Below are 27199 nucleotides of genomic sequence, written 5' to 3' on the forward strand. Positions count from 1 at the left end.
CAGCACTTCACAAGTCTGGGCTGAGTGTAGTCCTTCCAGAGGAATCTCTCATCATAGCTACTTTAAACTACAGTAATGTTAGAGTTGTCATCGTGTTCTGGGTCAGCTTCCTGGCTAAGGTCCTTCTAGCTTGGACCATGGATGTATTAAGAGAACTGAATATAGTGTTGGAGGCGGGACCCCGTTCATTCCTATGAAAGTTGCTCGGTGGCACATGATGCCAAAATGGCTCGACTTTCGCCTGGAAAAGTACCCGGATCTTCCGGCGATCTTCTGCATCCATTGGGCCCATGGAACATGCGCAGTAGCGTCCGCTCGGTCACATGGCTTGGTCACGGGGTCCAACGTCACGCTGTCGTCGCGGCTTGCGCTGTCGTCGCGGCTTGCGCTGTCGTCGCGGCTTGCGCTGTCATCGCGGCTTGCGCTGTCGCCACGGTCTGGGTTTCATTCACATGAATGGAGGAAGGGAAATAACTCTGGATTCGGCTTTTAGTGCGTTTTACAACTTTTAGGAGCTAATGATTTGAATAAGGGCTATTAGAGTGCTTGTACTGGGGAATTCATTTACCTCAAAAAAGTATCTGCTAAGTTACAGACGTCTCTTTCCCAATGTAAGTCTATGGGGCCCAATGGCATCACGTGACGGACACGGACGTTGTAGTACCACTGTTTGGCCACTACGAAAATTGGGATCAACACCCGGCGCTCTTCCTGGGGGCTTGGCTTGGAAAATATCGATACACATGAGTATTGCAATATTATGTTTTGTGATACTGTATCCATTCTCAAAAGAACTGTATCGAGTTTTATTTAATAGTTTACATGCAAAGATTCGTGGCAGACAGTGGCTCAGATTGCACAAAAAGTAGTGCAATGATGTTAGATGTTACAGGGACAAGGATAAATGCAAATGCAGATCCCACTGTTGTGATTGCATAAAAAAAATTACTTTTTTTTCATAAAATTGGATTTTTTTAAAAAAAACGGCATATATCGATTTGCTTACAGTATTGCAATATCTTGAATCGTAACCCCTGTATCATGAAATGTATCGTATCACCGGATTCTTGTCGATACACAACCCTAATTTTTAATGATGAAGCCTTATGTGCTCCTCCACATATGTAAGTTTTACTCTTTTCCACAGACAGTTTTCTCACAGATTTCTGTCCCTCCATTTAGCTAGTGTTAGCTGTAAAATACCGATGAGGAAATTCTGGTTTCAAATTTTAGAATTTGAAATGAACAATACAATTACAACTACATTTATCATTGTAGTGCAAAAAAAAGGAATTAAGTGATTGTGTTACAACCATGATGTGAACACATTTCCTACGCTAAAATGTATGATAAAAATCACCTAACAATCTCCGCTTATTCATCCAGCCGCTTTGTATTATAATTTTTCCTATTATGACATAAAATGCTATTTTAAGCTAACGAAACATTCTGCTAAATATCCGTTTATCTAATGTTAGGACTGTTTACTTAATATGTAAGGGACCAACAATATTAAACATAAATGTTGATGTATTATACCAGAGTTAGCTTAAAGCTTTCAGTGCATATCTTGATCAATGCAGTACTTGGACTTGAACGGTTATTGAGTGGAGCTCAGATCAGTATTTGTATCGACTGATTTACTCTTGGGTCTGTTCTGAATATTGGTGCAGTAATAATGGTATGGTTTGTCTCACTGGCTTCGTAGAGAGTGTCCTAAACACCGCTGAGTCACGCACTGTCCACCTCCTCACAACAGTTGACAAATAGTGGGCTCACCCCCTTCTCCACATGATGATTCAGTGGCTGACCAGGAGACAGGCAGAGTGGGTTGCGTTTTTGTCACATCTCGAGCCCTCCAGCTACTTGTGAGGGGCACATGTCCAAGGCCCCGTCTCCTGTGTCTGGCTACAGCGTACAGGGCCAGCAGCGCTATCGACGGCCGAGTCGGGAGTGAGGTCTCACTATCCCACAGTAACATTAGCCCACACATGGCACGGAGCCACAAGCAGACCACACACTCATGGCTGTGTGCTCCCTGTTCAATTTGTTTAGTTACTATTTAACGCTGTGTGTTCTCTCACAGAGTAAACAGTGTTTTTTCTTTATTTTTAAATCTCAGCTCATGTTTTAGAAGACTTAAAAACAACATGATTACGTTTGTATAATGTTAAAATAGAAAAGAAATTTAAAACAACTGAAAAACATAACACCTACTCCTCCGTTCACTGTTCTTTCCAAGCTATCCCTCAAAAGTCCTGCATTATCTTGAAAGATCTTGTAATTACTAGGGCAGTCAAAGTTAACGAGATAATAACACGATAACGCAATAACGCAAATTTGTTTCAATGCCACTAATTGCTTCAACGCATTTACTTGCGATTTTTAGGTTGTAGCGGGCTCAGTTTTAAAGCTAGATCCAGTGGCATTATATGAAAACCTAAGGAATCCATTCGTACTAACCATGTCATACTAGCTTGTCACAAAGAAGGCTAAATAACTTACTTAGCGTACGCTAAATTTTGGCAAGGAAACCTGTCATGGCCATTTTCAAAGGGGTCCCTTGACCTCTGACCTCAAGATATGTGAATGAAAATGGGTTCTATGGGTACCCACGAGTCTCCCCTTTACAGACATGCCCACTTTATGATAATCACATGCAGTTTGGGGCAAGTCATAGTCAAGTCAGCACACTGACACACTGACAGCTGTTGTTGCCTGTTGGGCTGCAGTTTGCCATGTTATGATTTTAGCATATTTTTTATGCTACCTGTGAGGGTTTTTGGACAATATTTGTCATTGCTTTGTGTTGTTAATTGATTTCCAATAATAAATATATACATACATTTGCATAAAGCAGCATATTTATATTATAAATGTATGACGATGTCACGATTAACTATGGACAATCATGCGATTAAATATTTTAATTGACTGACAGCCGTAGTATATATACTGTATATACAGTATATATATATATATATATCCCAAAATGTTGGATGATTCCTGGGTTTTTGACAGTAACGGCAAGCACATAGATATACCAAGGAGTGATACTCTGAGAATATTTTGGAAAATAACTGCCAATGAACCATTTCTACCAGTTGAAATGTTTCTAAAAAGGTGTTTTTATCACTTTCAGTCTGTCAGGTTACAAACACAGACGTGAAAAAAACCCAGAGGAATATAAAAACACAAGCACAAAGTCCATGAAAACATTAAATGGTAGGTCTAATGAAAAAGGGTAATGAACAAAATGGAAGAAAATATACATACCCATCAGCACAGACAACAGCTAAGTACATACGCCATTAGCTGGGCTTAAACATTGACAGAAACAGACTGATTCATCCGTTACCAATATAGCTACAAACCAAACGGCAGGAGCAGGACAAACTTGGGAGGGGAGGGGGGGCTTAAATGGATGGAAGCAGTGAATCATACTGTAGCCAAAGTCATCTCTAAAAAGGAATCATCTCAGGTAATAACCCCAAGACAACAGCTTCCTCCATGACTCAGAATAATTGGTCCAACAGAGCGTTAATACCAAGCCAAGACTGGGATAAAGAAACCAAGAACAAAGAATGAGGTGTCCTTGCAGCTTCTCCGACTAAAGGTCAGAAACGGAGGGGTCAGCCATCGCTGTGAATCCTCTTCACTGTCACCACAGTCCTGCCTCGCTCTGTCAGGGCCCAGACCCCTCCAGTGGTTCCTGCTCCTCACTCTGCAGCTGTCATGATATTTACACACCTCCTCAGACACACAACACACACAAGCAAAGTCTTATTCACAGCGACGCTCAAACAACAGTCCTTAAAAAGCCCCACATCGAATAATGCAAAATGGATGTCTTTTTTTGCATCGAGATCAGTAGTCAGACGCCATGAAATCAGTCACATCAAACCGCCTTATGTGCCATATGTGCTTTCACAAGTTACTAAAAACTCCCATAATAACACTGTGTTTAGTGCCAATTTCCAATAAGTAAACTAACATAGGTAGGTACAAGGTTTCAACGTTCTTCTGATTCTGCAAACAGTGAGGCAAATCCCCAAAAAACTGTAGAACCATGCAAAATGTGAAACAACCATACAATACTTTAAAAATATATTGGTAAACCCACTCACACAGTAGAGGCTAGATTCTAATGTTATCTGCAGGGGAAGTCAATCTGAGGAAAGCTAAGCATGCTAGCATTAGCAGCTGCACACTCGCACCCAGCTCCTCTCGGTCAAAGGTAATAACTGAAGTAATAAGCCATTATATTTGCAAGGACATGCACCTATATAGCGTCGTTGAAAATGATGGCTGATGGATGATACTGACCCTGAAGTTGCAGCGCATAATATCCAGGATCTGGCAGCATTTCAGTGAAAAATACATACATAATGGGGGCTGCCCAAAAGGTTTGGCCTTGTGTATCACTGCCCATTGTTTGCTATTGTTGATGCAGCAGTAGGCATCATTTCTTTTGACAATGGGACCTCTTAATACTTGAAATAAATTATTCTATACTGATTTTTGCTATTTTGTCCATAATAATATTGGTTTTTAGCTACCATTTATTTAACGTAAAGTTTAAAATACCAAATAATATCAAATCTTAACTCAATAGCAATAGATTGTCTCTGTATCATGCATCTGGGTATTGTCTTAGAGGGATACACTAAAGCTTGACTTATGCTTGCCGCATCCACGAGGGTCGCGAGTGTCCGTACGGCCAAAGCGGCATCATACCATCAGACACGGCCCTTCGCAGGGGTTCCGTGCGGCAGGTTTTCGCTTGTCCGTGCACATCCAACATTTTCTAACCGCGCGGAAGCAGATGTGCGGAGAAAATGGAGAACTTTGAGGAGCTCTGAGAATGTCGGTTTGCCGTGAGGAGAAACCTGCAAGGAGTTCAAGATCCAAACGTTTCCTCATCAGGGTTGCACTGATTCATCAGCTAAACATCGGTATCGGTCGATATTCGCCTTGTTGACTGCCTACCGGCAAATAAGATGACATTCGCTGATGGCAGTGGTCGATGTTTATCTGTTGTTTTGTATTAATTTTGCGCCAATTCGCTCCCTGAATATTCTACTAGTCCGGTAGTTAATCGCACGCGGATGGCATCCTTCTCTAGGATAGATAAAAAAATTAAAATGCTGAAATGGGTCGCCAAATATAACTGTGCGGGCGTTAATATATGGGTGGCCTGCCCAAGTAAAGTCTATGTCTGAAAAACACTGCTTATGTTTCTAATCACTTTAAAATTCAGGCCTACATTTACAGTTATTTATGTTTTACAAAACATATTTTTGTTTGGCTATATAAGTACTGAAACATTCTTCTCATTGAGTAGGCAGCTGAAAAGGCTTTTGAAGCAGTTATTTTAAAAAAAGAATATTTTTCATGTGAAAGAAGGTTAAAGGTTGTTTCATAAATTTGTATGATTTAATTTGTGCTCATTCAAAGACAGTGTAATGAAATGCTGAATGACTTTAAAACAGCTCAGTTATTTTTTTAATAATGAAGAGGTCTTTGTTTCCCTGGCGCAAAAGGGAAATAAATAACAGTAAAAACAATATTAACAAAAACATCTGTATTGGTATCGGCCAAATTGTTATTTTAAACATCGGTATCGCCCCAGAATTTCCCAATCGGTGCATCCCTAGATTCCACATCAGCTCATGTCCGTACGACCATCCTTGCGGAAAGCATAACCGAGACTTGATACCTCTAGTGCATAAACAATGTCATCATGCTATAGTTCGAAAAACACAGCAACTGCTCTGTGTTATCTGATACTTGTTATTCCTCCTCATAGCACATTTCAGCGATCATGAACATGCAGTGTCTCAAATTGGTGTGAGCAGCAGGGTGGTAATGATGTAAGCCAGGAAGGATCTGCAGCAGCATTTTACTCCTCTAGCTCTCATAAAACACTGTAAACACTGACAGGGGACGAGTACAGGTAATCAGGTAACCTTTGTGGGAGGTGGTAAGGTAAGTAACTGAATTCCATGAGAACAACACCCTCACAGCCCAACTCAACCAGCAAAATTTGATCTCTGTGTGAACAAAGCCCGATTCAGGCGAGGGATTTTCCACTGTGGAAAATGACAAGATGGCTGGAAAGGCATGTTTATAGGGCAGTGCTAATATTAGCAAGTCTTATCTAGACAAACTGCATAAGACTGAGGAAATGACGGATATCACTGTGGGTTCTACGCTCTCCCCCAGGAAGTCACGGAAACTTAAGCAAATCGAACTGATGACCATCAAAATGACAGGGAAATCACCCGGGCCTGTCACGGCCACTCAATCTCACTCTGATACTGACAGGAGATGATGGGGAATATCACCCCATATCCTGTACCCATACAGCGAATCAAAACTGCTATCAAAACTGAGAGAGATGTGGTTCCAAACAAACAAGCACCTGTTGCCTATGAAATATCTTATATGCTGAGTGAGGACAGCAGATCCGTTTGGGTTGTTTCAGTACTTATCTGAGTAGCAGCCATATGTGCATATTTGTTTAAGCATCTGAAACAAGCTACTTAACGCATCAGGTTTCACAAAAGACACGTACTGTACGCGGTTATCAATGTAAATGTATCAGAAAACAGTTACGACGATTACAACAATGAGATTGAGTTTATAGCAACGGAGTGAAAGGCTTTTCTCTTTCAAATACAGCTGGTTTGAGATATTAAATCTTGATTATTTTATAAAATTAAACCAATTCATACAGTGGCATCTCATTTTTCTACAGTCATATCAACCAAATCTACATGCAGGGTTTCAGACACCTTCTGATTTATTATTGCCTGACACAACACTGGCTCCAGCCTCTGCTGGACTACATGTCAGGCCAAATACCACATTAGTGTTTCCCTGCTGTGCTGGTCAAACCATACACTATGCCACTGCCTCTAGTGTTACTTACTACCTAAGTAAGTGCTCAAGTGCTTTAAGTGCACCTGCCAAAATTTCTCAAACTCACTGATTACGTCTGTGATTGTAATGCATTTTAAGGCATCAATATTCATTGCTTTGCAAAGCAGCCAAGTGTTATGCATGAAATTGTACAAATAATTCTGACAAGCACAAAAAAGCTAGCACAAGCTATTAAGGCTTTGTTTTCCATATCGTAGGCTCAGCTACATGGACTCAAAACAGTTCAACAAAGGCCAACAACAGAGAAAATAAGCCAGAGGCACCACTTCTAACAAATCCCTTCAACTGTAATTACAAGGCAGATTGCTAAAAGTCTATTTGGGAATAACAGACTTGATTAAGCGACTGTGACTAATAGCAGAGACACATGAGGGCGGAGGTGTCTGAGCGTACCTGCTGGGGGCCCTCCCCATTGACCATGGCTGGGGGCGGTGGTGAGGCCAGAATTGGGAGATCAGGGCTGAGAAGCTGGCCGGACTCCAGAGGTGGGGTGTGGTCTGCCATGTCTCCCTCATTCACACCACTGAAGAGGTACTCCTGCAACAAAGAAACTGCGGTCAATGGAAATGCACAATTTGTGGTGTCATCGTCTTGAGTCTTTCAGCCAGCCATTAGACCTGTGATGAGAACTACATTTACCCTGTGTCCACAGGATGCGGCTTCTCTCTCCCATCCCCTACTATACAGTATGAGTGAATACTATGATGGGTTTATATTTTGCAGGTATATTCATTGAATAAAATAGAAAATAACAGCGAGCACGTCTCCAGATCTTGAACAGTATCGGGTGCATGGTAGTCGTAAGAATAGAAGAAACAAATAACCGGCCCTCACAGATAGTGTCTTTTTTCATTTATTCTGGGCAAACAAACGAATGCATTTCAGCTATAAGCCGTCATCGGCGTGGCGCGACGCTGATGATGGCTTATAGTTGAAACAGGTTTCTTTCAAACGTATTGTTTTTGGCTTTAAGACTTAAGCAGGTTATGAAAATCAAGGATGGATGGATGAAAAGATGGCTAGATGAAGGGACGGGTGGATGGATGAATGTGCATATTCGTACTGATTACTACAAATTGATAGGATAATATTTATCACTACAAAATATCGATCAATTTCTAGAGATGTTGAAATCACTTTTCATTTAAACATTACAAACAATATGACAGTGACAATTACTGTATATAAAGACACTGTATTTAACTGCCATAATTCTGTATGTCATTATTTAACATGTTGTGTTTGTTTACATTATATTATTTATGCGATTTATTTTCATGAACATCAATTTGTTTGTTTTTTACACATAGGAACTATGTTTACGTCTTGTGTTCTGCGGGGACACATTTAGTTGTGGCAATTTCCTTCTAGACATACATGTGAAGCATTCATTTTAATTTTAAGATGATTGCATTGCCCGTTCTTGAAGATTTAACGGTGTTCAGGACTCATTCCCTCTCGGTTGTGTGCAGCCAGCAAGGTATGTCCATTTCATGTTATGTTTCGGAGCGCACATTTACATGACATTTACATGTCTACAGTTTGTGTGCCATGCAAACATAATTATTCGGTTCATTGTATTGTATTTTGAACCGTTCGATGGTGGATTTGATGATGGTTATGTTGACTGAGGTGCAATTAAGAGATGATTAAATCCATCAGTAACAGAAGAACCACGGTGTTGTGTATTTCCTGGAGGGAGTGATACTGTAGCCTAAATTTTATTTGGATATGATTGTTGGGCAATAGGACACGCATCTGCTATCCTCCACTGCTGGTGGATTTTCCCCCCAGTTTTATGATGATATTAAAGTCTATATTTAGTGATTTAAAAGTGGGAATTTGGCACACATCATAATTAATTTCAAAACACATCCGCTGTTTTCCACTGCCAGTCACGCACTGGCAGCATTTTCTGGCACAGCAACCCAGTTGCTGAGTCTGAAAGATATTTTCTGATGCCATCAATGAGCGGCCAGGTTAGACCAGTTGTTCCATCCAAACTAGACAGGCCTGATCACCAACCACAGACAGGGTTGATCGGATGCATTTCCTTTTATAGGATATAAACATTCTGTTTTGGTAATTGGTACTTGGTCTTTGCCAAATGTTGCTTGCTCCACTTACATGGAATTTGTGTTGTTGAGGTGATGCAAGCTAAGTTACTTAGTTAGTATTATCAACAATAAATCACAGCAAGATTGAAAAGTGGTTATTGGTATGCCACAGTTCAGAAAGTTTTTCCTTCCTTCAAAAGTTAGATACACTAAATAGTTTTGTTTTTTTAAAGACATACCATTATACAAGCACACCTGCCTTAGGTAAAACAAAATGTGAAAAAGCCAAATGGATAGGAAAAATAGAGAAGATAAAAATCTTTTTCAAAACCACTGCACCCAATTATCCTATCAGAGGATTAAAAAAAAATGTTTCCCTCATGTCACAATGTTAGAGGAAAAGACAAAGCAGCCATCAGGTGGCATAATGTCTTGTGCATGATGTCTGTCAGGTGACAGGTATGGACAACTTACCTAGCACAATAGTATAGTGTTAGAGTTTAAATAATGGGATAATTTAAAGGGAGGGGGTATATGAGAAGAGAAAAGGAAATTGTTGCATGTGGTAAAATGCTAACCCCTTCAATTGAAAAATAAGGCTGCAATGCTGTTTGCTCACATCTTCACATTACAAACAAACACTAATATCCAAAAGCTGGCTGTGGTTGGAAGCATATAATGTCTTGTCTACTAAATTCAAGCAATCAACAAATGCAAATCAACCAAGAGGGATTATAAATAAGCTCATGTCAAGTCAAACCCTATGAGAGTATCCAGGGAAGATACGGTTCCTTTTAAAACACTGCAATGAAATAAGACTATAAAGAGCCACATTGAGGTCTGACCACTTGTGGAGAAAAAAAAAAAAATTAAACGATTACATGGCTTACAAAAATTCAGACACAAAACAACAGAACACCATGAGAGAAATGTAACATGTGTCCTTGAACCTAATTACAATCGTGCGCATGCGCCCCTAAACCTCACAGTGATCTGGCTTATCTGTCAGCTTTAGCCCCTCCCATCCTTAAGCTTAAACAACAAAGTCAGTTTACAGTGTGATGGTCAATGAACTGGGTTTGAGGGAACCGTTGCTACAGTGCAGGACCGGCATGTGATTAGCCTAGTATTACTAGCAGGCATTAGATGATGGCAGGCCCCTTCTGTGGTCACCAGGCCTCCAAGTCAATCACTGCAATCACCTTGTTATATTACTCTATAACACAAGACAATTTCAAGTAAATGAATGTTCAAGTCTAAAATGATTTGCCAAGAACACTCATCAGCTAGCTAAGGGTCAGTGAAAGGAGAAGTAACAAAGGGAAATCCCTGACCACCCACGTTTCACACACATAATGAAGCTCCAAATAGCATTCTATACTCACACTGGAAATTAAGACAGTTGATTATTCATTTTCCCAAATATGACATCATTGTGTGGGTGATATTAAATATTTTGTATACTTTAGTCAGTACCTGTGGAGGCTGCATGAGTGACACAATACCTGAGCTAAAAAAAAAAAAAATGAACAGTGCAGGTACTTTCCCCCCTTTGCTTCTTTGCCTTCTCTAGGAAAAAAATGTGTCTATAAAAGTTACTAATAAATAATCAAAAAATCACCACAAATTCCTGTTAAACCCAGTTGAAAAACACCAGCTGACACTGGTGTTAAACTCCTGTTGTGGCTGTATTACACTAAAGCCTGAGCACAGCCTTTTTTTGTAGCAACACAATAAACATTAGGGCTACTTCTAAATCGAAATTGTGGTAACATCTGTTGTTGACTGTAGATAATATTTGACTGTGCATTCAATAAGGAAACAACAGCTGTCTTTCAGTTACAGTTTTGGTGAGATGGGGGAAAACACCCTGAATGGGTAGAATAATAGCTTAACATTAATAATTAATAATAATAGCCAACATTAATAATAGCCAACACTTCTGTTTATTCCTCATGGATAGATAGATAGATAGATAGATAGATAGATAGATAGATAGATAGAAAGGTAGAAAGATAGAAAGAAAAGTAGATAGATAGAAAGAAAGGTAGATAGATAGATAAATAAGATAGAAAGGTAAATAGATAAATAGATAGATAGATAGAAAGGTAGATAGATAGATAGATAGATAGATAGAAAGGTAGATAGATAGATAGATAGATAGATAGATAAGATAGAAAGGTAGATAGATAGATAGATAGATAGATAAGATAGAAAGGTAGATAGATAGATAGATAGATAGAAAGGTAGATAGATAGATAGATAGATAGAAAGGTAGATAGATAGATAAATAAGATAGAAAGGTAGATAGAAAGGTAGATAGATAGATAGATAGATAGATAGATAGATAGATAGATCCCAAATTGGGAAATTATTGAAGTTGAGTATTAAGTAAGTAAGTATTGTTAAGTATTAGACAAAGGCATAGACAAAATCATGATAATGATAAATAAAAAACATAAGGCTTCACGTGTATAATGATTTGGAAAAGGTCAGTTTGTAATAAGGACTATAATGGACCCAGGTTTGAACCCTGATGCGGTAGTTTAGCTGGAACACCTGGAGACATGTCTTCCTATTGCCAGACAGCTTCACACGGTGTACAGTAACAGCTGCTTCTCCATTTAGTGCATGTTTGTATTGGACTTAGCCTCACCGTTAGCCACTTAGCTAACCCATCTCTGCTTTCTTACAAGCTCTATCAACTACAAACATGTCTAACATGTCGCACTAGTAATACTAAAGTCAATGTTTAGAGTAATGCTCTTTATTTGCCAGAGCTAGGTCCATAACTAGGTTAGCTACCTTGCAGCCAGGACAAGTGTTGACTCTAGCTACAGGTGTGTGTGTAAGTGTGTGTGTGTGTGTGTAAGTGTGTGTGTGTGTGTGTGTGTGTGTGCTTAGCGTTATGTCATCATAGCTGCTCGTTATCTAACGTTAGCTGCAGCAGTCAGCTAATTCACAACGATCAACTCACAGTTTACATCGAGTTCCCTCAACAGACACAGTTAATAAAGCACAGACTGTATAAGACAACAGACTAGGTTCTTAGCAGCTATCGTTACTCACTCAGTCAGTGTGGACGGACACAGTGATGATGCTCAGCGGTGGTTCCTCTGCAGCTCTTCACCAAATGTTCAGCGAGCTCCGATGACTTTCCTGACACACCTGAGCCGGATACCTGGCTAGCTACCGTTACCTAGATCAACACAAGACCAGGCTAACTGTGACATGCTAGTGTTAGCTGCCTAATGCTACTGAGCTAAGAGTTAGCAGGATGAAGATGGTGCTGTTCTCGTAATGTGAACGACGACTGCTCGTATTGACTACACCTGAAACAGACCGAAGTGACTACCGAGCGGTAGCGGTGATGCTATGTATCGATAGTGTCAGCCTGGTGCTGGTTTTATCGAGCTAACTTTCCATCCAGCTCTGCTGCTCCGCGCACTGAAGTCAGGAATGTAGCCATCGCTCCAGAGCTCAGAGTGCGCATGCGCTGTGTGTTCATTACCAATAACACATTCACAGATAGCAGATAGAAGAGACACATTTATAATATGGTCATATTGTTTTACTATTCAGCTTGTGTTGTGGTTGTGGACAGTAATCCGTACAGTTATAATAAACTTCATATGTCAACCTACATGTTCATGATTTTAAGGAAAGACGTTAAGGTTGACGTGTCTGTGATCGGTTTGCTGGATCAATTCAATCGCAGAGAAACATGAAACACATGTGATTGACGTGGATGTGATCTTCAGTTTCAGTATTGCCGTGCTGAGTTATTACAGAGGTCTTCAGACAATACTGAACCGAGGCCAGCGTCTGTTTGGAAATTTCCGATCTACCTTAACAGCATCATGTCGCCTTTAAAGGACACTGTTCATTCATCTTTACTGTTTCCTGTACGGGAAATAGAATTGTTATCTATCTATCTATCTATCTATCTATCTATCTATGTTATATTCAATTATAATGTCTTTCATGTGTGACATTTTATATTGAAAGGTTGAAATAGTGGTTGCACATGGGTGTTTTATTTCTAAGGCTCTACCTCCTGATCATTAGACTACAAAGTGTCAGGAACTTGATACTGAGGTTTGACATCACAGACAATCCATCAGTCACAATCCAGTATCACAACACCTCATTTTAAGCAAATTCACTCAAGAATGTCTTGGTTTCAGAAGCCCTTTTCATTTCATGGCATGCTGCTGTGCCAAACTCGAACTTAGACTTACAAACCAATTGTTAAACCACAACCTTTGGTACAGCCAGACAGCAGGTTAAGGGACTGTATTAAAATTAGTAGTATTAAAATGGCATATTTAAATATCATGCTTTTATTTTACCCCAAAAACAAACACACGCACATTACACAATTGTAGACTGTGAGCTACTGTCCATCCATCAAAAAGTGCACATGGAATTGGGAATGGATGTATTCGAAATATACAATATATACAATAATGCACAATATATTACCTCACAGTTTACTTATTTACTTTTGGAGACACAAATTATACTTACCAACACATGTGAATTTGTTTTCAAATAAAATATGAGCATGTCAAATTAGGGTCTGTAAAGCTTTGGCACAAACAAGTGCAATGTGTCATACACTGACATGCACTAAGGCTAGGCTATCCATGGCTCCACCTGCTGGTTGCCATGTATTACATACAGTTTCACTGATATTAGTATGTTAGTTAAACATTTCAGTTCTAGCTAGTAAAGCAGGTTTGTTCTCCTTGTGTTATATTGTTTTGTACTGTTTGTACATTACTGCATAATTGGTGGCCTAGCTTCATGTGTAATTTGCACTTACTAATCATTTTCTCTCTATGACACCAACAAACATAAATATCTCTATACTGTTTTCCTGTGAATAACAGTGGATCCTGGTTGATATATTCTAGCATGTACAACAATTGACTCTGATCTGAACATTTCAATATCATAGTACTCAGTCACATTACAAAAACCTGTTTATTTATTAAACCCTTATATTCATGTTGTTAAATGCCTTCTTGCATAAATTGTGATTATAAATCCCCACAAAGAGCATTCTAGGGTTTTTTCAACACAGTATTCAAGACAGGATGATGATGACGGTGCAAGTCAGTACACAGAGAGAAAGTGCTTCTCAAGTGCCAGGTTTGTTCACGAAGTCCTTTGCAGCCCACAACAAATCTATATTTCTAAAAGAAGAGGTGGGTTTTGTAGATGTGAAAATGCTACAAGAACTATGCAATTATTTTATGAACAATAATGAATCTCCCATGTAACAATTGGCTTGGATCATTGGTTTGATTTGGTGTTGAAAGAATACAAGGCGGGGAAATTAATCTATAGTCTAATAGAATAATAAGTATTTAGATCCGATTTGTAATCTGAAACATCAACACAACAGCAGAGTTTGTGGTTAATCCTTCACAATCAAAAGGCCAACCGCTTCTTTGCATTTTGCACAGACATTCTGCAGTCAAACAGAGAGAGTTATGATTTTTGTTCCTATGCAACTATTCTGCGATATCCATCTACATTTTGGACAATGTTTGCCAGAACATTTAGTGCCAGTGGTGTGACAAACATTTATCACAGAGAAATGGAAGTGAGATCTGGGTGGTGGAAGTGGATTGTGTAATACAAGCTAACATTAAAATGTTACATACGAAATATAATCCAATAGTTAACATGCTAACTGTATGCACATTAACATGCAAATGAACATTAGCAATAAATTCTGAGCACAGCTTGGCCCAAGTACAGCTCAGACTGATGAAGGCCGAACCAATTCTAACAAAACAGATGAGACCAAGATGTACCCAAAAGGCCACCATACAGAGAAGAAACCCTTTTGATTTACAACATGACCTTTCTTCTGGCACCACCATCAGGTTAAACTTTACACTTGTGTCCCCATTTTTAATCCATCCAACAATTGTTTTTTAGTGTGTGATGAGCATTAGAGCAGCATGGAGCTGTGTCACATTTGGTCATGTTTGTTTTTCACTCAGCTGACTTCAAGGCAATCACATTTTGAGCTGTCATCAATCTGTGCAAAACAAAATGAAAGCAAAGTGACTTCAGTAAGCAAATAGGTTGGATATGGTTGAAGATACACAGATAGACCTATGGAAATATAGAAAAACTTTCATGCAAGTAGCACCTGCATCAGTTGCATATGAGGACATGTAAACAGAACATGTGTAAATATTGTAATTATACTCATTATACAAATTTTTCAAATTAAATACAGAATATAATATTAAATGTTGTACTATTAAAATCAATGTAAGTGCATCCAAATTAAACAAGCTGCAATATACTTATCACCCTAAATATTTCAAATCTTGATTTAATTGGGGTTAGATATCAGTACAAATGGAGATATCACTATCAATAACTTTATTGATTTAATTGATTTTTGTTTTATGGATTGTATAGCCCTTTTTACTCATTTTTAATATTCAAAACAAATTGATAAAGTATTGGAGTTTTATTTTTTTTAAATGATATATGTATTTGTTTAGCACTTTTCAAAAGCAGATAGCTGCGTCACAAAACACAATTTAAATGTTACAAAGTCTATTACTAAGAGATAGTAATTATTATTTTGCCCATAACAAACATTAGAAGCTCCCAGCTCCGACTGTCTGTGAACGCACCATCTCACTACAGGAAGTACCGTGGTGTGTTTGTGTGTTTTCAGTCGGTAGCGATCATAGCTAACGATAACAAGATGCACCCACAGCTGCTGATGTGAAGCTAGCTCCATACCAGGCTGTCGACATGATCCCATTAGCAACTTGAAACGCAAATATGTTGTCTGACAACCTGTCATTGTTTCAGTGTTCAGTGAATAGAAAACGACACCGCGGAGGAACCAGTAGCTAGAACAACAGCAGCCAGGTACCGTCAACAGATTGACCCGCAGCGGCTCCAGCAGCACAATACTCCTCATACTCCTTAATGCTAATTAGATGAAGTTAGTAGGTTTGTTTTGGATCGTTTAGTTTGATAGTCAGGCTTAGTTAATGGTAGCCTAGATGCTACATTAGCCACTGTTATGTTGCTACTTTGTAAACCAGGCTGTAAGTCTCACAACGCTGCTGTGTACTGCCTTGTTTAACGTCATGTGGATCCTCTTTAGCATCTGTTGATTGGAAGTATTGGACATCTCCTAAGCGGTGAGTGGGTGTACTGTAGTGTACAGTAGGTAGGGAGGAGTGGTGTTGATGAGGTCTGGGTTTATGCTAAGTGCAACTCTGTTATTGCTCATTGAGAGACAATCACTGTAGTTTTGCCAGATATGACAGTGGGGTATTGGTGCTCATATTTCAGCTGAGAATTGCTACTAAATGTCAATCATATTAAATGATATTCCCTTTCTATGTATTTGACCTAATTGTAATGAGTTTTGGGAAAGGCAGCTTTACTCAAGGAGACAAGGAGGCTTTATGGACATATACTGATTTTGAAAAAAAGTCAAGATGATAAATAAGCTCCATTAAATACAGAGGCCCAAGTAACCTATTTCAAATCTATTAATGTGAGCTGGTTATGCCACCTGAGAACATCATGATGTAAATTAAAAAGAAGAGGACATCCTTCACACATGGTTTAGTTTCCATTGCACTGAAAATATCTCATCAGGCTTTAGATATGGTAGAGCAAAAGCAAAATGTGTAGGGGTCATAACCTGGGCTTCACCCTCTCTGTCAGTAAACACATGGTTAAAGGGTTTACCTCAGGCAACACCCATACATGTTTTAATCTGTCTACAAAACTGGGCTCAGTGCCCACTTTCTGTCTGGCCTGGGAAAACCTTGGTAGACCATTTATTCTCTCAGCTTTTATTGTGTGCAATGGTTGCTACAGACTGGACAATACTTCATCTCCAGTTTACAGTAATTTCCTTTTTTTGGCATAGGCTATTACTGAAACGGTGTAGTTTGACCTTCTTTTGGTCAGATTTTTGCCATTTGCCATCTTTTGATAACTGTATGATAAACAACAACAACAACAACAACAATAGTAATTTGTATGCAATCATTTATTTACTGGAGCAGGAATGGCTTTAACTTGACAACTTCACCGCATTCCTGCTTGATTGTGACACTACATTTTACTTTACCCTATGAATATATTCTTTCTGTCAAAGATACCCAAAGTACAATGCTTAGGGAAAGGAACATGCACATGTTGAAAGAGCATACTTTTTTAAAATCTTTCCATGAAGGCCTTTTCCAACATTTCCTGCTTTTGTACACTGTATTTGTTAATCACAAATTGTGGATGACTCTCATTCACATCTGTTTAACTGTGTCTTCTCCTCATTTCACAGCTGAGTAGTATGCTGGACGTAGGGAAGTGGCCAGTGTTTGCGCTCCTTCCTCCTGAGGAACTACGGCTTATTCGTCAGGCTTGTGTCTTTGGCAGTGCTGCAAACGAAGCCCTCTATGTCACAGTTAATGACGAGGTAACACTTTGGCTTTAAGCAACGGTGCTCTAATCCTTTTGTTTACATGAAGATGTGTTGCAAGATCTGACCGACTTAATCTCCTTTCATAATATTGGTTTGATTATTGTCTATTTCGAAGTGGATAATGTTGCAGGCCTCTCACGTTGTGGTTGATGCAGGTTGCAGTTGCAGGCACAGAGATAAGCAGATAGAATGAGTCTATCTTTAGACGTACAGGCCTAATACCCGAGCAAGCTCCATCTTTATCCTGGTAAAGGTGTAGGACGTGCCTCGTCTTGCCTCCCTCGCTCATTTGTTTGTCCCTGTGGCCCAAACAGGTTATTTTTTAGAGCAGTCAATCGTGATTAAATGGTCACATTAAATGGTGGAGTATATTTCATTCTGCCTTGCCTGTGTGCACACACTGCACAGTTATTCCTTTAGTTGATATTATTTCATAAAGCTTACAAACATTCTGGGAAATCAGATTTCTGAAAATGGAATCTCACAAAAAAGATTATATTTTGGTTGCAGGTGTAGTTTTAAATATGGTGAAATGATTAGTCCATTGGTTATTTGGTCAGTTGACACAAAATTGATTTTTGAGACTTTTTAGACAATTGATGAAAAAAAAAAATTGACAGATTAGCAAAAATGAAAATCATTAGTTGCAGGCCAGTTGTAATTAAAATCCAACTAACAAAGTGATGATATTATTTAGTCTACTCCCAGTATTTTGTGTTTACTAGGGTGTCCGTATTTATCAGTAAACAACAGTATTTATGCATCATGTATTAATATTCATCAGTGATGTTTGGTCTTTTTGCAGGTCTTTGCTCTGGGCACCAACTGCAGCGGCTGTTTAGGGCTCGGAGACCTTCAAAGCACTATTGAGCCGCGCCGGATTGATGTCCTGTGTGGAAAGAAGATTGTGTCCCTAAGCTATGGAACAGGACCGCATGTGGTTATCGCTACTGCAGGTAATCCAGTCCAGAAAACTTTTGTTTGTCCCTGAGGGGATGATGCAAAGTTCTGACATCACAAACAACAAGATGATGCATGCAAATGTCTAGAATCTGGTTTTATGACGATGCTGTGTCATTGCTGCCTGTACACTATCAAATATCACCTAATTAGAACAAAACAGTGCAAACAAATAAGGTAGTTATTAGAGTCTAATAACTTGTATTCATATGAGTATGATCTGAATATACTAAATGTTCTATGAATTATGGTAATAAGGCTTTCAGCTAAAGGCAATTTTCCGGCTTGTATGCTGACATTTAACAGTTCACTGTGTTTTGGTACAAAAGTGGCCTTCTTGTTATTTGTGGGTAAACTAGTCACACAATGTTGCATCAAACAATAGACAATTATTGTAACCCTTACTGGTCCAATCAGTGCTTAGCCATAGAAATTAGACTTCTATTTACATAGATAATGTGATTGTAACATAGATGTGAAAAAGGTGCTTCTTGTTTCCCAACCAATCAGATTTCAGATTCTAGTGTGTTTTACTCCAGTCAGTGGTATAAACACAACTTTTACAGCATCAAGAAACAAACATTGATTTACTAGTTGTCATGTGTCAGTTCTTGTAGTACAACAGACCTGCCAGTTAATTTCAGAGTGGTGGCAACTTTTTGTTCACATATGGATCACAGATTTTGCCTTTTATCCAGATGTCTTTGAGTCATATGAAGTCGACTGCTTCTTATCTATTAATAAAATATTAACCACTGAGACAACATGAATGAAAGTTTGCCCGCTGCTCCGTAGATGGAGAGGTGTTTGCTTGGGGCCACAATGGCTACAGCCAGCTGGGCAATGGCACCACCAACCACGGACTGACCCCGGCCCTGGTTTCCACCAACCTCCTTGGCAAGAGAGTGACAGAGGTGGCCTGTGGCTCCCACCACACGATCGCCCTCACAACTGATGGAGAGGTAACCTATCATCCGTTGTGTCTTTCATTCTGCTTTATCTCTGCGTTGCTTTGGACAGCGAACATTTATCTCTGTGTTCAGGTGTTCGCGTGGGGTTACAACAACTCAGGCCAAGTAGGTTCAGGGTCGACTGCCAACCAGCCGACACCACGCCGGGTCAGCAGCTGTCTGCAGAACAAAGTGGTGGTTAACATAGCCTGTGGTCAGCTCTGCTCTATGGCTGTACTGGACAATGGAGAGGTAATGTGTCTTATCCATCTGCAGACGTTTAGCATGAACATGAAGTGAATCAGTGCTCTCGGTAGGTCAACTTTTTTGGCAGTGGGCAGTCCTCTATTTTGAAGGGGGTTGGCTAATGCAAATGTGTATCACACCTAAACATAAGGTGACATGGCTAATCATTTTATGTTCTTATGTATTTTTTTTTAGAAATATACAGGGGCCGATCATTTTAAACACATTTTTACCCTAATTTAATGTCCCAGTGTATTCAAAAGTTGTTGTGTTGTCTCCACCAAGAAGACAGTGTTAGAATATACATAGTATATGCACTAATGATTATGATTATTAATATTTTCTCTATTAATCGATTAGTTATTTGGTCTATAAGATGTCAGAAAATGGTGATAAATGTCGATCAGTGTTTCCCAAAGCCCAAGATGACGTCCTCAAATGTCTTGTTTTGTCCACAGCTCAAAGATTATTCAGTTAACTGTCATAGAGGAGTAAAGAAACCAGAAAATATTCACATTTAAGAAGCTTTTTTTCTTGAAAAATGACTCAAACTGATTAATCAATTATTGAAATAGTTGTCGATTAATCGATTATTTGTTGCAGCTCTAAAAGAATGTGAAGAGAAAAATTGAGAGAAAACGCAAATCAACTGCAGATATTTTCTTTACAGTATTTGATATAGGTGAAAGATAATAGAAGCTCAAAACAATTACAGAAAATCCTCCCCACCAATGTCTTGATAGAGTGTGTGCGTAGTCTGAATCTGTCCCCTGTGTGTAGATCTATGGTTGGGGCTACAATTGCAATGGACAGCTAGGTTTGGGCAACAATGGAAATCAGCAGACCCCGTGCAGGATCGCTGCTCTCCAAGGTGTCAACATCGTCCAGGTAAGAGCCCAGGGAGAGATAAATCTCATAAAGCTCTGTTTTGATCATTTATTTCAGTTAACATTGAGCTTAATTCCTTCCATATACAGGTCGCCTGTGGATATGCACATACGTTAGCACTTACAGATGAGGGGATGGTTTACGCCTGGGGAGCCAACTCGTACGGGCAGCTGGGAACAGGCAATAAGAGTAACCAAGCTCTCCCCACCCTAATAAACACAGACAAGGAGAGGTTAGTACTTGTTTTCTACTTTGGCCTCAATTAGCAGCGACACCTCATCGCCATCACAACAGGTCACTGAGGGCCGCATGACGGGATCCTGACAGATTTAATCGCTAAATGCCTCAAAGGCATAACTTGTTAAACATCGTAGAGTAACAAAAGACTGCTTGCTGACTAGAAATATATTTGTCTATGATAGACTGCCTTTTTTGCCTCTTTATTAGACGTATTTCAGCATACAGTCTGCTTAAGAAGGCTGTACATTAGCAGGACGTTAAGGTTTGAATAGTGCTTTTGCCACTAGGATGGTGGAAGTGGCTGCGTGTCACACCAGCCACACGTCAGCTGCCAAGACCCAGAGCGGCCAGGTTCTGATGTGGGGTCAGTGTCGAGGTCAGGCTGTGGCCAGCCCCCACCTCACCCATTTCAGCGGCACAGACGACGTGTTTGCGTGCTTCGCCACACCAGCAGTCACGTGGCACCTCCTCTCAGTAGGTAAGAGTTTTATAGGAACATAAATATTTTTAAAACTGACGAGGAGCCCAAGAATTCCTATAGCATCCTCAATAATTATTTTTTGTTAACCATGTGACATTGTCCCATTTACCCTGTTACTGGTCAGAGGTAAACATACCTCAAATTCCTGGAAGTGGTCTAAGAAATAAACAGGAAACTGTGTTTCCCGTCCACGTCAAACAATCCTATCATATTACCGACTGACCTCATTTGAACTCAGCTCAGATGGATCAGAATTTATTTTTTTGTTTACACTCCATTTTGTAAAGTTAATGACATCGCTCTGAAAAATGTGTTTAACTAACAAGCCAGTGAAATCATCAGCGCTCTCATGAGTGCAATATGTTTCTGTCAGTTACCTGTTAACTGAAGTGCTACAGGACTAAATAGTGACTCCAATTAAATTTGTGATTCCCTAGAATGTCCTTTTTTACTAAGTGTACCAGAGAGAGTCATATCTGTAGGGTCTAAATGCATCTTTTTAAATTTATGGGATTTTAATAAAAGAATGTATTCCTGTACATAATGTCTTTACAGAGAAATATGGAGGTTGTTACAGGACTGTAAAATAGACATAACACTTACCCAGTTTCAAAGACAGGCCTCATTTAATAGAAAACATTTAGTTATTTACTAGTTCCTTAAAAACAAACATACTTTTCTTTATTTTTTGCCAGATGGCGATGACTACCTGACCGTTGCCCAGTCTTTGAAGAAGGAGTTTGACAGCCCGGAGATTTCAGACCTGAAGTTCTTGGTTGATGGGAAGTGTATCCATGTTCACAAAGCCCTGCTGAAAATCAGGTACGAGGACCCTCAAAGTCCAAAGGCAAAATATGAACTGGTGCTACTTGGTTATTGGGATTATTTAGTGATGTGATGATTTTTTCACCTTTTAGTTTTTTCAAATTAATATTTACTTTTTTTTTCAGTGCAACATAAACTCCTTAAAAATTAAATGGAAGTCTAGAAAGACTAACCAAAAAAACACATTTCCCATCCAGTCACATGACATTTTGAGTAGCTGGTATGTGTCTGGTGAGCTGTGCAAACCTTTTGAGCTGTACTTGCTCACATGCAATATTTATTTTTGTTTAGACTATCTTTTTATTGAGTTTCTTATACACAAACCAAATTAAGAATGACCTTTGGATGCACATGATGGTCCTTTATGTAGGAACTGAAACATTGTCTCCAGGTTTTCCTCTCTGAAGTCGAGCCACTGCACTCTTTTCTTCTTTGCTCGACTGTTTTTAAGCGATGGTTTTCTTTTCTTCCTCACCGGAACAGCCTGCTTCTCCATCCTGACTTTCATTTTGGTCACATGAATCTATTTTTCACATTTAGAGGTTGTGCTCGGTCATGAGTAAAGAGAGCGTTTGGTATACCATTGTGGGGTTTTCAGGGGAACAGAAACACACTTTGATGTTGCAGCATTGTGGGATTGTTAATTATAGCAACATAAAAAATCAAGACAGACAAACCATTTTGTTAATTGTGCAGCCATCATGATAGCAAACACACTGATCTTTCTATGATAATGAATTTAACATGCTGACTGCTGTGTTGCCTGCATTTGAATCTGTTAGACAGCGTTTCCTCTTCTTTCCTGTTAATGTCACGGGGAAGCCAAGACAGACCTATTGTTTCCTGCTTTTCTTTTTATAACCACACTTGGACACAAAGTATCTGCGTTCCGGCTCCTTGCTCTTTTGCACTGTCAGGAGGAAGGAGCCAGACTGTCTGCGATGTCAACCCTAGTGCACGCGCTCACGCGAATATATGCAACAGAGCAAAATGTGCGCTCTGGCAAGATCACATGCAAATGACACGTTTGAGATGCACATTGAAGAGTGAAGACTCGGTTGGTTGTTTAAGCGTGTCCTGAGAAGAAATGATAGGGAGGCAGTGTTTTTGAGTCAGCAGAGATTAGCAGCCAGTGAAAATGGTAATCAGTATTTATAATGCAGGAGGGCCAGAAGGTACAAATTAAGGAAAATACTGTGGGCTATAGTTGTTGGCAAAGTGCCTCTGCTACGCCTCAGGAAGTGTATTATGGCATTAAGAGTGAATTTTAAGTTAGATCACAAGAATATATGAATATATTTCATTTTCACTCTGACACCGTGTTACAGTAAGAATTCCGGTATATTACCCACAGATGTATATACTTATTCAGTTATAAATTATGTAGTCCTGGGATTCAGATAAAATGGTATAGGAGAGAAAACATGATTTACATCCAAATCAGACAAATAGAGAACACAAATTATTACAAACATGTATAGAAATTATGGCTGTCAAAGTTAACACGATAATAACGCGTTAACGCAATTTCGTTTTAAGTGCTTTAACACTTTAATGCAACTTGTGATTTTTAGGTTGTAGCGGGCTCAGTTTTAAAGGTAGAGTGAAGATACTGATATCATATGAAATTAGAAAACCAACCATGTCGTACTAGCGAAGGAGCCTAAATAACACTCCAAACTTGCGCTAAATTTTATTTTATTTTTATTTTATATATAGTACACTATATACACATAAGTATATTTATATTTACCATACTTGTGTCTATAAGTCCACATAATGTTATTTAAATAAATCCTTGAATGGATTGACCATCATGTACAGAAAAATTACAATATTAATCCCCATGAAGGAAATTAAGCCTTACAAGAAACAGACGAGAGGGACACAGGACCAGGACCCAAATAACACTAATTTGTTTTAACGGCACTAATTAAAATATTTAACACAACTTGCGATTTTTTAGGTTGTAGCGGGCTCAGCTTTTAAAGCTAGATTGAAGTTATTGCATCATCTCTTGACCTTTGACCTCAAGATATGTAAATGAAAATGGGTTCTATGGGTACCCAGGAGTCCCCCCTTTACAGACATGCCCACTTTATGATAATCACATGCAGTTTGGGGTCAAATCATAGTCAAGTCAGCACACTGACACACTGACAGCTGTTGTTGCCTGTTGGGCTTCTTGAGTTTGCCATGTTATGATTTAAGCATATTTGTTATGCTAAATGCAGTACCTGTGAGGGTTACTGGACAATATTTGTCATTGTTTTGTGTTGTTAATTGATTTCCAATAATAAATATATACATAGATTTACATACAGGAAGCATATTTGCCCACTCCCATGTTTATAATAGTATTAAATACTTGACAAATCTCCCTTTAAGGTACATTTTGAACAGATAAAAAATGTATGATTAATTTGCGATCAATCACGATTAAATATTTTAATCGTCTGACAGCCCTAATAGAAACAAAGAAATATGAACTATTAACTACTAACCACGTATACTTAATATTACTTCTGAGTGGTTTTAAAATGATACTGTGGTGTTTCAGATTTTTGCAGATACATTGTTCATTTTAACAGACAACCACTGTTTCCATACAATATGGAATTAATTAGCAGTTTCTTGCTTGAGTTGTGTGATCGATCACAGCGGACCTCAAGTCTCTTTTTTTTTCTGCAAATTTCATTTTCATTGGTTGGTAATGCAGTTTGCTGTAAGTGCAGGCTGCACTGCGTTAACCTCACAATGATAATATAACTTTGACAACAAACCTTGGCTTGAGTTCTCTGAAAGTAGGATGTTGTTTTTGAATCACTTACAGCACGATTTGCAAAACAGCAGTAGTGTTAAGTACACTTTAAGGACAGGCTAACACATGCTAAATCACCGGTGTGGTATCTTTTACCCTGTCACTGGAGCAGTCGGCTTATTTTCTTCCCTCTCCAGATGTGAGCATTTCCGTGCACTGCTCAATGAAACAGATGAGGATACCATAGAAATCCACCAGTTCCCACACCTGGTGTACCGAGCCTTTCTGGAGTACCTCTACACAGACTCTATTAACCTGCCACCAGAGGATGCTGTTGGTAAGCCCACACATGGACCACAGTCCTCTTACACACTGAAAAAGTCAGGGCAGAAGTCCTAAACACACTCACCTGTGTGTTGTCCTTGTGTGTGTGTGTACAGGGCTGCTAGACCTGGCCACGTTCTACCGGGAGACGAGGCTGAAGAGGCTGTGCCAGGAAACAATCAAGAGAGGCATTTCCGAGGACAACGCCATCACTCTGCTCTCTGCCGCTGTCAAGTATGAGGCGCGGGTAAGCTCATAGCCCCTGACACACAGTCAGGCACCGTGGTGGCGGGGGGCCTTCTCAGTAGCTAGTCAGTTATACTCCTCAGCACTGACCAGACAGCCCTCTTCATTTTTAGGACCTGGAGGAGTTCTGCTTCAAGTTTTGCGTCAACCACCTAACGGCTGTCACGCAGACCCAGGCCTTTGCAGACATGGACCACGACCTGCTCAAGAACTTCATTAGCAAAGCCAGCCGCTACGGGGCCTTCAAAAACTGACTAGAGTGCCCCCAGTAGTGACGGATTCAACACGACGAGGTCTCAGCTCACTGAGAGTCGACCCTAGACCAAAGTAAACACCAGGCTGATCAGCACTTCAAAGCCTTGTCGCCGGGGATGTTAACACCGGAGAGGCAAACGGTTTCAGGTTTCACCGTCAGACCGCTGCTTCTGTGTTGCTGCCCTAAACCTAGCCCACACACACACACACACACACACACACACACACACACACACACACACACACACACACACACACACTAGTTTCTCGGGGCGTAAATATTGGGTTACCTCACTCGGGGTCAGTCACAAGCAGACAGTGCAGAGGATGAATAGAAAGATGTTCCACAGTGATCGTCTTTGTGTTGCTGACAATAAGCCTCAGGTATCTGGTTTGTTTGATTAAGCTAGTCATCAGACAGACGGGGTGCCTCACAGTGACAAGCAGCTCAGACAGGATGCCTGGAAATGCAGTATGCTAAACTTAATTCATTGCAGTATAAGCGTTGAGGTGTAAGTACTTTTTTTTTTATAACACTGCCCTTTTATCAGTTAGTAAAACAAAATATCAATGCGTATATCGTACTATAGCCATGAACTGACACTTCACATTGTGCTGCTTTTTATGAAGCCTTGATTCTCAAACTTCCTGGATTGAGAAGTCATATTTAATGAGGAAAACACAAGCCGTTCTTCTGTTTTTAGAAAACGGCAACATATGTTTGACCCCCTTTTTTTCTGAACAACTATAGTTTGTATCTGATCAGTGATAATATCCGTTCTCTTGCATATAACAATGTTAAATTTTGCCACTTTGTTTTATATCGTAGTTATTCACCTTTGCCATCCAAACTTGTGGTTCAATGTTTTTACAGACTAACATTTGCACTGTTTAGCTGTAGGCAGTTACGTTGGCCGCTGACATAAAAAGGTGCAGTCAGTTCTGAGAGATCAGGACATCCTGCTGCATGTTTACTTGTGTTCAGATTAACCCTCCGTGTGCAGCCGGAAACGCTGTCTGACTTACACAAAGCATATCGGTTCCTGTGTAGCCTGTCGGTGATGTTACACTGTAGGTGCAGCTCATGTTACAGTTTTGTTTCATTGCAATTTGCTATGTTTACAAAAAGTTTTATTTTTTTTAATTATTTGTATGTCGGCAGCAAACTTCTGGATGTTTTTACAAGTCTTTCTTTATATCTCGCCCCCCCTCCTGGTAGCACCTTGTGGTAATGAAATAGTGCTGGCTTTGTGTAGTTGCCAACTTACTGTGTTGAAATTAGCCTCACATATAGGACCACAAGGTCTTAAAATGTAGTTACCAGATAATTCCACATTAAATGTCTAGATCCGAGCAAAAATACTTTTACTTTAACAAGCCAATTATTGTATTTTTTTGGAACATTTTGATAATTACTAAAAAAATGCCTGTGTGTTTTCATTTTGTATGGGAAATGCTGTAAACTGCTGACACCAGAATTAATGGTAACATTTGATAATCTAAAATGTATTAAAAGGAGTAACTACATGA

At 39.5% G+C, this 27199-nt stretch overlaps 2 protein-coding genes across 3 annotated transcripts in view; one reads left to right on the forward strand and one right to left on the reverse strand.

Annotated features, from left to right (window-relative positions):
• The window catches only part of fndc3a (fibronectin type III domain containing 3A), a 58042-nt gene extending 45538 nt beyond the window's left edge, over positions 1 to 12504 (reverse strand). The window contains exons 1-2 of the mRNA XM_037774365.1: positions 12072 to 12504; positions 7339 to 7482 (exon numbers count right to left, since the gene is read on the reverse strand). Coding sequence (XP_037630293.1) covers positions 7339 to 7449 — 111 coding nt within the window. The 5' untranslated portion in view covers positions 7450 to 7482; positions 12072 to 12504. The remainder of the gene's footprint in view (positions 1 to 7338; positions 7483 to 12071) is intronic.
• A 3191-nt stretch (positions 12505 to 15695) lies between these two features.
• On the forward strand, positions 15696 to 27199 carry rcbtb2 (regulator of chromosome condensation (RCC1) and BTB (POZ) domain containing protein 2). 2 transcript variants are annotated; one of them, XM_037774382.1, is made up of 13 exons: positions 15696 to 15912; positions 16157 to 16195; positions 17353 to 17487; positions 18299 to 18449; positions 19249 to 19415; positions 19497 to 19655; positions 20430 to 20537; positions 20627 to 20769; positions 21065 to 21255; positions 21954 to 22080; positions 25042 to 25181; positions 25285 to 25415; positions 25528 to 27199. In XM_037774382.1, exons 3-13 carry the CDS (start codon positions 17362 to 17364, stop codon positions 25666 to 25668), a joined length of 1584 nt encoding a protein of 527 aa, XP_037630310.1. In that variant the 5' UTR covers positions 15696 to 15912; positions 16157 to 16195; positions 17353 to 17361; the 3' UTR covers positions 25669 to 27199. The 2 variants fall into 2 exon arrangements, with proteins under 2 accessions (XP_037630310.1, XP_037630311.1); XM_037774383.1 differs by lacking the exon at positions 16157 to 16195 and having other exon boundaries at positions 17351 to 17487.

This window comes from Sebastes umbrosus, chromosome 7 (genome assembly GCF_015220745.1).
Source record: "Sebastes umbrosus isolate fSebUmb1 chromosome 7, fSebUmb1.pri, whole genome shotgun sequence".
Lineage (NCBI taxonomy): Eukaryota > Metazoa > Chordata > Actinopteri > Perciformes > Sebastidae > Sebastes > Sebastes umbrosus.